General features: G+C 40.7%; 1 protein-coding gene across 1 annotated transcript; it reads left to right on the top strand.

Annotated features, from left to right (window-relative positions):
• The first annotated feature begins 2,671 nt into the window (after positions 1-2,671).
• LOC117300273 (protein Hikeshi-like) lies at positions 2,672-9,573 on the top strand. Its single transcript, XM_033784007.1, has 5 exons — positions 2,672-2,709; positions 4,664-4,736; positions 5,106-5,343; positions 6,963-7,093; positions 9,117-9,573. The coding sequence occupies exons 1-5, from the start codon at positions 2,672-2,674 to the stop codon at positions 9,234-9,236; spliced, it is 600 nt and encodes a 199-aa protein (XP_033639898.1). The 3' UTR covers positions 9,237-9,573.
• The last annotated feature ends 899 nt before the right edge of the window (positions 9,574-10,472 follow it).

Below are 10,472 nucleotides of genomic sequence, written 5' to 3'. Positions count from 1 at the left end.
AACAATCTGTAAAAGCTACTTGTTCACGAGCTGGCTTCAGTGTCTCTGCCTCTCACATACAGTCGCTGTCTGTTTTGCTTTTTTGTTTTGTTTTGTTTGTGTTGGGTTGTTTTGTTTTTTATTTGATAGGCCTATGGTGATAATAATGTATTTTTATGACGTCACAATGCTTAATTGACCTGCATTTCTTTGTGTGTCATGTGACACAACGCAGTACACAAAAATAACTTATACGTCATAGTAATGCGCACTTGTGTGCTGTACATGCTGCACGCGGGCATCATGCAAATGACGCCATTTGACGTCATCAGTAGGCTACGATGGCTACAAGATGGCTACAAGTCAAAGAAGGGTGCTCATTGACCCATCCTGCGCAAGCGTACATAGGTGTGCGTTTCCATTGTTTCATCATAGTTTTACTTTTATGACGTCGTGATGACGTCAATGCATAACATCCATTGTTAGGCGACTACGACTATGGCTAGGCGTCTGCCAGTTGGCGAACAGTCAGCCGCGCTGATCCTAGCCGCAGCTCTAGCCGAAGTCTCCGTTTCGGACACGGCCTGGACATTGACGACATCCAGCCACCATATTATTAGATGTAAACCGATGATAAAACATTCAAAACGCACAGATTTGAACGCGCGGCGCACAGGAATGGCCAATGAAAAATTTCTTTTTGACATTGGCGAGAGTTTCTTATTGAAATGACGTCATATGCATATATATAAAGACTCTCGAACATTTTTCTGTGATTTAAACTCGGTTAACGAAGCTCTAATTTGTTTTGTTCTAAACAGTGGAAAGCTTTACGTCTCAGTCTCCTCGACAAGTTACATCTCGTAGTCTTCTGTCTGTCCATCTTCCTGCTGGCTGGTACCGCGTTATACATCGGGTGGACGGCAGTCAATTCATCAAACGCTTCCTCCGGTCTGGACCCCGACTCCCTCGCATCCCAGATACTCCTCCCCGTGTACTCAACACTCAGTTTCGTCTCGCTCGGCATTGTCATTTTCGAAGGCAAAAACACGTGTCTAAGATTGATACGCCGCTGGAGGGCGCTAAATATGGGGCTGCAGATAATGGAGCGTGAGGTGGACGTCGAGGCGGACGTTAGCTGTCTTGAAGGCGAGCGTCAGGCGAGCGTCATGAGTTCTGTGAGAGGGGTGTGTGAGCTGGCGACGGGAGAGGAGGATTTACCAAACTTGGATTGTTGGACAGAGTGGTCGGAAGCTAAAGCTGATGATCTAAGACCTTCGAATGCTCTTTTGGTTTAAGACATCGTTTTATAAAGACAGTGGATACTATTGGTAATATTGTCAAAGACCAGTTTTCTCACTTGGTGTATCTCAACATGCATAAAATAACAAACTTGCGAAAATTTGAGCTGAATTGGTTGTCGAAGTTGCGATATAATAATGGAAGAAAAAACATCCTTAACACACGAAATTGTATTCTTTTAGATGCTTGATTTCGAGACCTCAAATTCTAAATCTGAGGTCTCGAAATTAAATTCGTGGATTACTTCTGTCTCGAAAACTACGTCACTTCAGAGGGAGCCGTTTTCACAATAATTGATACCATCAACCTCTCCCCATTACTCGTTAACAAGAAATGTGGTATGCTAATAATTAATTTGAGTAATTACCGAAAGTGTCCACTGCCTTTAAAATGGTAGAAACTGTAAAAGGAACATTACAGATTTGGTAATCCAAAATCCCTTTAAATCACAGATTTATATACGAATTACACGGTTTAATGTCGTGATGGTAGAAAACATCCCTTGAAATATTTCTGTGGGAAATGTCAGATTTAACGAGAATAAATCTAATTAGTTTCCCGTTTGGAGTTTATCGCTCAGTGAGCGTTTTATTTGTTTTAGTCGATGTCATGCAAAATGTGTAATCGTTTTTCAATTATTTTTCTCGTGACCCAGATAGCTCATCGATCTCAAAATTCTACAGGTTTGTCAGTTTATGTTATTACATAAAGTGCCTACACTGCTAACCACTCTTTTGTTACCATTTCGGTAAGGTTCATTTAATAGTGTGGTTTTGTTTTGCCATGTCGAGGTTGAGGAGATTGTTGTTTTCTAAAGCAAGGCCCAATTTCATAGAGCTGCTTAAGCAGAAAATATATTGCTTAAAACGCTATGCTCAGCAGACATAAGCAGCACCCAAGTCACAAGTTGTGCATGATGACATTGGCCCAATTTAGCGAGTATTGCTTAAAGATTTTCTGCTAAGCAAAAAACTAATGAGCACGATACTAGTCACAAGTTGCAGCAACCATCTATAAGTGTCTTATGCTTTTAGCTACTTTTTGTGCATAAACAGCTCTGTGAAAGTGGGCCCAGAAGTCAACAGAGGGCGTGTTGTGAGCAGTATTAATTTACTTTCGTGTGAATAAAAATTTGACTGATTTAGCCTCTACCGCTGATTAGGTTCTGTCGTTATGAGTATGTTTTTTTTTCTATCTGACCTTTGATGATTTCACAACAATCGCTTTTTATGCATCGGTTTTGATACGTTTAATTTTTATGTGAGAGGTCACACATAACCATAGGCCTACCTAGCAAGTGCCCATTTTCGAGGGACTGTCCTAATTCTGGAGAGTTACAGTGACAGAAATAAGTGACAGATTTAAGTTGGCAGAAAATTTCTAGGCAAGCATGCAGGTTCAACAACATCAGTCATGTGCTAACCGCGGGTTAGCAAGCACTTTATTTATACCCTTGCTTAAAGACTCTGGACACGTTTGGTAATTGTCAAAGACCAGTCTTCTCACTTGGTTTGAAACGAGCCTGTGAAAATTATAGCTCAATCGGTCGTCGAAGTAGAGAGAGAATAATGAAAGAAGGAGTCATCTCTCACATTGTGTTTATATACTATCAACAGGGGCCAATTTCATAGAGCTGCTTAAGCAAAAACAATTGCTTAAGCACAAAAATAGCTCGTTTTACACATGTTCCTGGCTAAAATGTCATGCCATATACATTGATTGTGACTGGTATTTAGCTGTTGTTTACTTAGCATAACAATTGAGTGGAGTCTTAGCAGGTAATCTAATTTTACTAAGCAATTATTTTTTTGCGTAAGCAAACTTTTGTGCTTAAGCAGCTCTATGAAATTGGGCCCAGATCCCCCATTACTCGTTACCAAGTAAGGTTCATGCTAATAACACTATACCAATAGTGTCCACTGCCTTTAAGTAAAAACTGCTGCTTACATGTTTCAGGGAATTGGCCCCTGCTGGACTACAGATAGGAATGCTCTAGTAACCTTCCAAAAACGAAGCAATCGATTATTTGAGGCAGTGAACACCCCACTATTGGTAATTAACTAAAATAATTATTATCATAAAACCTTTCTTGATTACGAGTAACGGAGAGAGGTTGATAGTATAAAACATTGTGAGAAACCGCTCCCTCTGAAGTGACGTAGTTTTCGAGAAAGAAGTAATTTTCCACGAATTTGATTTCGAGACCTCAGATTTAGAATTTTGAGGTCTCAAAATCAAGCATCTGAAAGCACACAACTTCGTTTGACAAGGGTGTTTTTTTTTCTTTCATTAACATCTCGCAACTTCGACGACCGATTGAGCTCAAATTTTTACAGGTTTGTTATTATTTTTATGCATAATAAGTTGAGATACACCAAGCGAGAAGACTGGTCTTTAACAATAAAAATTACCAATATTGTCCACTCTCTTTAAAGTGTCTTGCTCAAGGACAATATAAAAATTATTACTATTTCATACTGGGTATCGAACCCACACTCTGCTCTGCTGACAAAGCCAGTGCGTGGGTCCGTGAATTAGAACAGTCGGTCATGGCCACTGTTCAATGGTAGAAAATAAACCAATCTTAATATTGAGAAATCTGTAAGATCACTAATTAAATTCTATTCGGCAATCAATACTCTTCACCACATTCTTTTCCTCGTCAAACCAGCAGCCGTAGTGTACACGATGGATCGATCTCAGACTGTGTTTAAGCCAGCAGCCAACCGACCCTATTGAGTCGCTAGTTGGCGTAAGGCATTTTCAATGAGGTTAAATGATTAATTTTTTGAAGTGTCAATAGGTAGTTTTAAAACACCCCTTACAAGTATACTGCCTGCTCATTGGTTTAGAGGGCGTCACGTGACATGTCTTAGTTTTGCTAGACGACGGCCGTGTGATAGTGCGTCGGTTTGCCGTGCGCTAGTCCGAAGCCTAGCACACGGCGTGTAGTACCAAGAAGTCCGTTGCGTGTACGATGATGATACATTAATAGTCTGTAACCATTTCGGATTGCACGACACTACATGCAGCACAGTAAAAGTTTTTGCAATCTGTATTCGCGTCGTCCGTGGATTGTAGCATTCAGGTCTGTAACTTAATAATAATAGTACAGTATTTAGAAATGTTTGGGGTGTTATAAAACAAATATTGACTGCTTTTACTCGTGCAATGGTTAAAAACTATGACTCCCTCGGTGATCCCCGTAGCGTTCTATTTTTCCTCGGCTTCGCCTCGGGAAAATAGAACTCTCACCCATTCTATTCTCAGGTCCAGACGGACATTCAAAGGTTTACGATTCGCACGTCATCCTCTAACAATGACAATGCGGCTAGCATCAACCACATCGTTGTCTTTCTACAGAGACCTCGGAGTGAGGGAGATCCCTCTGTTCCCCATCCCCAACACTAAACTCGCAATCAGATCAATTGTGGTTTTACCCTTTACACCGATATGTTAGTACTCGGTACTTTCCCGAGTTCTGTGAAAACAAAATCACAGGCATATTACTTGGGTGGGATTCGAACCATCGACCCTTGCAGTTAACGAGCAGTGTCTTCTTACCATCCTAAATAAAGGGTTCAAACTGCCTCTAGCTACCAGGCACTCTAGGTGGTCTAGTTTGTAAGACACTGCTACAGATTTGCAAAGGTCCTGGGTTCTAATCCCACCCAAGTAATCGAGTATGCCTGAGAACTCGTGAAAGTTACTCGTCGGTGTAATGGTAAAATCAAAAGTATATGAAATTCTTTATCCCAAATGCAAATTTAACATCTAGTTCTCGCAACCATCTCTTAACTAGTTTCACCCATTTTACTCTCTAGGTCCAGACGGACATGCAACAGATAGACGACACTCATGTCCTCTTCAACATTTTCAATGCGGCTACCATCAACCACATCGTTGTCTTCCTGACCGGGACCGAAGCGTTTCCAGAGGGAATGGGCGGGGCCATCTACTTCAGTTGGCCGTCACCGGAGGGCGAAATGGTCAGGATGTTTCTCGGTTTCATCACCAACGAAAAGCCAAGTGCCATTTTTAAAGTAGTCGGCTTGAAGAAAGGTATGGTTGACAAAAAAATGTAGTCAATATGTTTAATCAGGCCGGTGTTTATATCCCGTTTTATTGGCATAACTGTCACATCTCCACCCGCAAAATATTATGATTACATGTCCATGTACGTGCAAATGGGCAATTCCACGGTCAGTCGCATAACACTTTTCAGTGTCATTTCTCGATCGTGGTGCTAGAAGTTCTGTGTGAGATATTCTTTCCTCTAAGTTTATAGACTGATTTGTACTTGACACCCAAGGCTTTGAATTGATAATTATTAGAAATGTTGTGGGCTTTGTGCTCTGGATGTTATAATGTTGTAAAGACCGGTCAGTCGCATTACACAAAAAGGACATGGTAAAAAAAAAAACTTGTCACAATTCAAAAATCTCCTCTATCAAAAAGATTGTGAAAGTGTTACTATATGTAACACACAACTCTTATACATGAGTATCCAACAGGATACTTATAAATGGTCAGCAACTTGAACTTTTAGGTATACATGGCAAAACCATGGTCAGTCGCATTACGGTCAGTCGCATTACAGTTTTCCAGGTAATGTAGCCACGTAATGTACATGGTGCCCAAGCCGAGTTCTGATTTGGCAATAATTGGGTTCATTCCTTGTCAACAACTAAAAATAAATTGGTTTCATATGTTAGCTATAACTTCTAAGTGGAAAGAAAGTTGTGACATAAACTTGATTTTTGTGTGTTATGTCCATGTTTGCTTGGAATTGCCCAAATACCTACAGGAACAATCCTTCTTGCCCAGAGCAAGACTATTGAGATATTCCCTAAAGCAAAGCAAGAAATCATCTTGGTTAGAAGCATTGGAAACTATTGGTGATTACTCAAAATAATTGTTAACATAAAAACTGACTTGGTAATGAGCAATGGAGAGCTGTTGATAGTAAAAAACATTGTGAGAAACGACTCCCTCTGAATCTGAAGTAACGTAGGTTTGGAGAAAGTAGTAATTTCTCACTAAAATATTTGATTTGATTTCGAGACCTCAGCTGAGGTCTGGAAATCAAGCATCTGAACTGAAAGCACACAACTTCGTACGAACAGGGTGTTTTCTCTTCCATTATTCTCTCACAACTTTGAAGACCAATTGAGTTCAAATTTTCACAGGTTTGTTCTTTGTGCATATTTTGAGATACACCAAGTGAGAAGACTGGTCTCTGAAAATATTACTAAAGGTGTCCAGTGTCAATGATTAATTTTTGGCATCCAGTGGTTCCACTTCGTCAACAACAATGAGGTCACCCAAAGAACGTGTTCGCCCCCCCCCCCCCATCGACCAACTAATTCAACACCGCCACTCTGCCTTCTTCTGTCATGTCGCTCGCCTAGCTGACAACATCCCAGCTTAAAAAGCTCTAAAGCATCGCCATCAGCTCCAGGGGAGGCCTAGCACCAGCTCCTGGCTGGAAGAGACCTAGACAGAGGCCGCCCTCGGTCATCCTAGGCCCAACAACTTGGCCGGCCGAGCGAAATCGCCCACATGTGGCGTAAGGCTGTAGGACGTGGACACATGAAATCGGCGCGATGGACCCTTGCTGCCTCTGCGGGTTGATTGATTGATTGTCTTTTTATGATTTTGTTTGAATGTGTCTTTCAAAGGAAGTTCTACAAACAACTCATTCATGCAGTCTATGCCTGTACAGCAGCCGATGAAGACGATGTCACAGATTGGAATCTCTGAGGAACCCCTTCACGTTATCCAGCATCAGATACCAGCAGAAACTACCCAGGTACGTTTTTATTTTGTTGTTGTGCACAGTCGGCTGGGTATTGGTAATTGTTAAAGACCAGTCTTCTCACTTGCTGTATCTCAACATTTGCCTAAAATAACAACCCTGTGAAAATTTGAGCTCATTCGGTCATCTAAGTTGCGAGATAATTATGAAAGAAAAAAACACCCTTGTACATGTGGTAACTTTATTCCGGTTAACAAGTTCCCAATTGCATAGAGCTGCTCAAGTAGAAAATACTGTTAAAAAATTCTCACTGGCTGGTAACTTTATCTCGGTTAGCATAATTTTGATTTGCTTAGCTTATTTTGTGCTTAAAGGCAGTGGACACTTTTGGTAATTACTCAAAATAGTTATTAGCATAAAACCTTACTTGGTTACAAGTAATGGAGAGCGGTTGATGGTAACAAACTTAGTGAGAAATGGCTCTCTCTGAATTAAGGTGGTATTCAGGAAAGAAGTAATTTGCCACGAATTTGATTTCGAGACCTCAGATTAAGAATGTTGAGGTCTCGAAATAAAGCATCTGAAAGCACACAACTTCGTGTGACAAGGGTGTTTTTTTCTTTCATAATTATCTCTCAACTTAGATGACCGAATGAGCTCAAATTTTCACAGGGTTGTTTTTTTAAGCAAATGTTGAGATACAGCAAGTGAGAAGACTGGTCTTTGACAATTACCAATAGTGTCCAGTGTCTTCAAGCAGCTCTATGAAATTGGGCCCAGTATCTCAGGAGTTCAGGTTGCGCCTAGCCCTCTATAGGACTCTTCCTTTGTGCTGTTCACAGAAACAGAGTCCTAAATATTAGGGCTTTTTCTGGGGAGGAAACATTTGGAAGCTTAAGTAACATTTGAAAAATGAAAGGGCTGCATCGGATTTGTTGGGTGTCATGACCGAGTGATTAAGGGCATTGATTCTAAGTTCAGGTGGAAAAGTCAGCGGAGTGTGGGTTCGAATCCCAGTCATGACACTTGTGTCCTTGAGCAAGACACTTGACTATAGTTGCTTCTTTCCACTCAGGGGTATAAATGGGTAACTGCGAAGGTAGAGGTTGATATTGTGTATGAAAAAGCCACTGGTGTGCCAAGGCAGTTCAGGGCTGTATACTTCCCAGGGGGGCTGAGAAAGATTACAGGGATGTAGTTTGCCCAATGACCGGGGCACTAATCTAAAGCGCATTGAGATGGTTATTGAAAAATGCGCTGAATAAGAACTTGTCTTTATTATTATTACGTCTTCAATTAATCGTGATGCAATCAAGCCTGGGCGACTATTGCGACTAGTGTCAAAGTCGCAACTATTGATTGCTTAGTCGAGTAGCGACTATCAATTTTTAACTACTCGGTTAATCGTACCTCCACGACAACTACAACAATAGTCGTGGCTTCCTGCTTGGTGAACCAATGGTGTTGCTCACCACTATTTACGACGACATAATTTACTTACCAATCACAATCGGACATCACGATCAGAAACACAATGCGACTCGATGAGAGCTGTTGATAAAATAAAACATCGTGAGAAACGGCTCCCTCTGAAGTAACAAAGTTTTTGAGAAAGAAGAGATTTCTCACTGAAATATTTGCATCTGCGAAAGACTTCAGGCGTGAAGCCTTTCTCAGACTTCTAAAAAGAATTTTTTCTTAAACTATTTTCTGGAAGTTTGATAATCGATTAAGGCAAACTTCCACAGGTTTGTTACATTTTATGCATACATGTTGGGATACATGGGCATGGCAAGTGCTTGAAAACTGGTCTCTGACAATAGACCGATCCATTAGGCTCCGCCCACGGCGCACATGTGAGCAAGAACACGTGAGGCTCTCCTATTATGCCATTCTGCACAACTCGTCCGCCCACGCCAAGCATACGCATTTCAGACTTTATTTGTCAGACTTTGTGTTGTGCTATGGGATGTGATTGGTCAATACGCAATGATGGGGCGGAGCTAAATGGATCGGCCTATTACCAAAGGGGTCCAGTGCCTTTTAATTAATTTTTTTTTTCTCTCCATTTATTTAGACGTTGACTTTGACCAGCTTCTCAGAGTTCTCCATGAAGATGTTGGAGAACTTCTACGACTACGCCTCGTCGTTCGGAATAAACCAGTCGCAGATGACACCCCAGCCAATTGAGCAATGATTTGGGGTCAAATTTATCCGTCGAACTTTTGATTTTCTTTGTGCACAAAAATCCCGTAGTGAGGCTAGATAGTAAAACCTGTGTAACTTTGACCCATGGTATCATACAATATCTTTCCGAATACAGTAAACATTTGGCAAAACAAATGAAATGAATTTGGATTTCAGCATCCTCCAAGCAGTGAATACATACGATCCTTAAATTATACACCTGTATATCTCCCAACCTCAACTTGTAATTTATGTGCTTAGCTCCTAAACCTTGCTAAGCAGTGACGATATTGAGGATTGTGTACAAATAACTTAGGTATGGCTGTATGTCGAAGTTCTTTTTAAACGTCCTATCCGTATATATATTTGGTTTGCGGTAACACCATGTGTGTATCTACTTGCCAGGTAGAGTTTGTTCTTAGAGAACTGTCTTGCTTTATTCTACTACCGCAGAGTAGATGTTCGGGTATTCGGGAGACTTCTAAGTTCTGAAAAGAACTGTCCTGCTTATTAACTATTACCTGGGCGGATGGTGAAGAAATAGGCTGGGACTACTACTTTAGCTTAATAGGCCTATTCGATCGTAATTAACTATACTACCGCGGAGTAAGTTCTTGGGTTGGTCTCAACGTTTCGACTAGCTTGCTCTAGTCATTGTCAGGAGACTGAACAAACTCTACCTGGCAAGTAGATACACACATGGTGTTACCGCAAACCAAATATACATGTACATTGATACCTCACCATGCAATGCCTCAAATCCTATGACCTTTATGTACTAAGTTTATTTCTTTTGGTAATCTCTAAAAGCAGTTGCAAATAAATACATTACATAATTCTTTGGGTACTTTTTGTAACACTAAACACAATGTTTACAGATTTGCATTAAACTTACACCGTTTGAAGATAATGATAGTAGAAAGCTTACCTTTAAAAGTTACTTACTTTCATTATCTTCAATTTGAGTAAGTTTAATGTAAATCTGTGGACATTGTGTTTTTTGTCCTACAAAAGTACCCAGACCCTTTAAATGCATCAACATAATAATAATACTTGGTTCTTATATAGCGCTTTGTATCACACCCTTAAGGGTCGAAACAAAGCGCTCAGTATTTTCCCTGCAAGGTATGTGGGGCCAGGTTTTTGAAGTATGGTATTATCTTATAGCACCATGTAAATTGTTTTACAAGGTGCTGTGGTGCAATATGCTTCCGATTAAACCAGGAACACCGCGGCGTACCCCTAC

The sequence above is a fragment of the Asterias rubens genome, chromosome 15, assembly GCF_902459465.1.
Source record: "Asterias rubens chromosome 15, eAstRub1.3, whole genome shotgun sequence".
Lineage (NCBI taxonomy): Eukaryota > Metazoa > Echinodermata > Asteroidea > Forcipulatida > Asteriidae > Asterias > Asterias rubens.
This window is presented reverse-complemented; position numbering and strand designations above follow the sequence as displayed.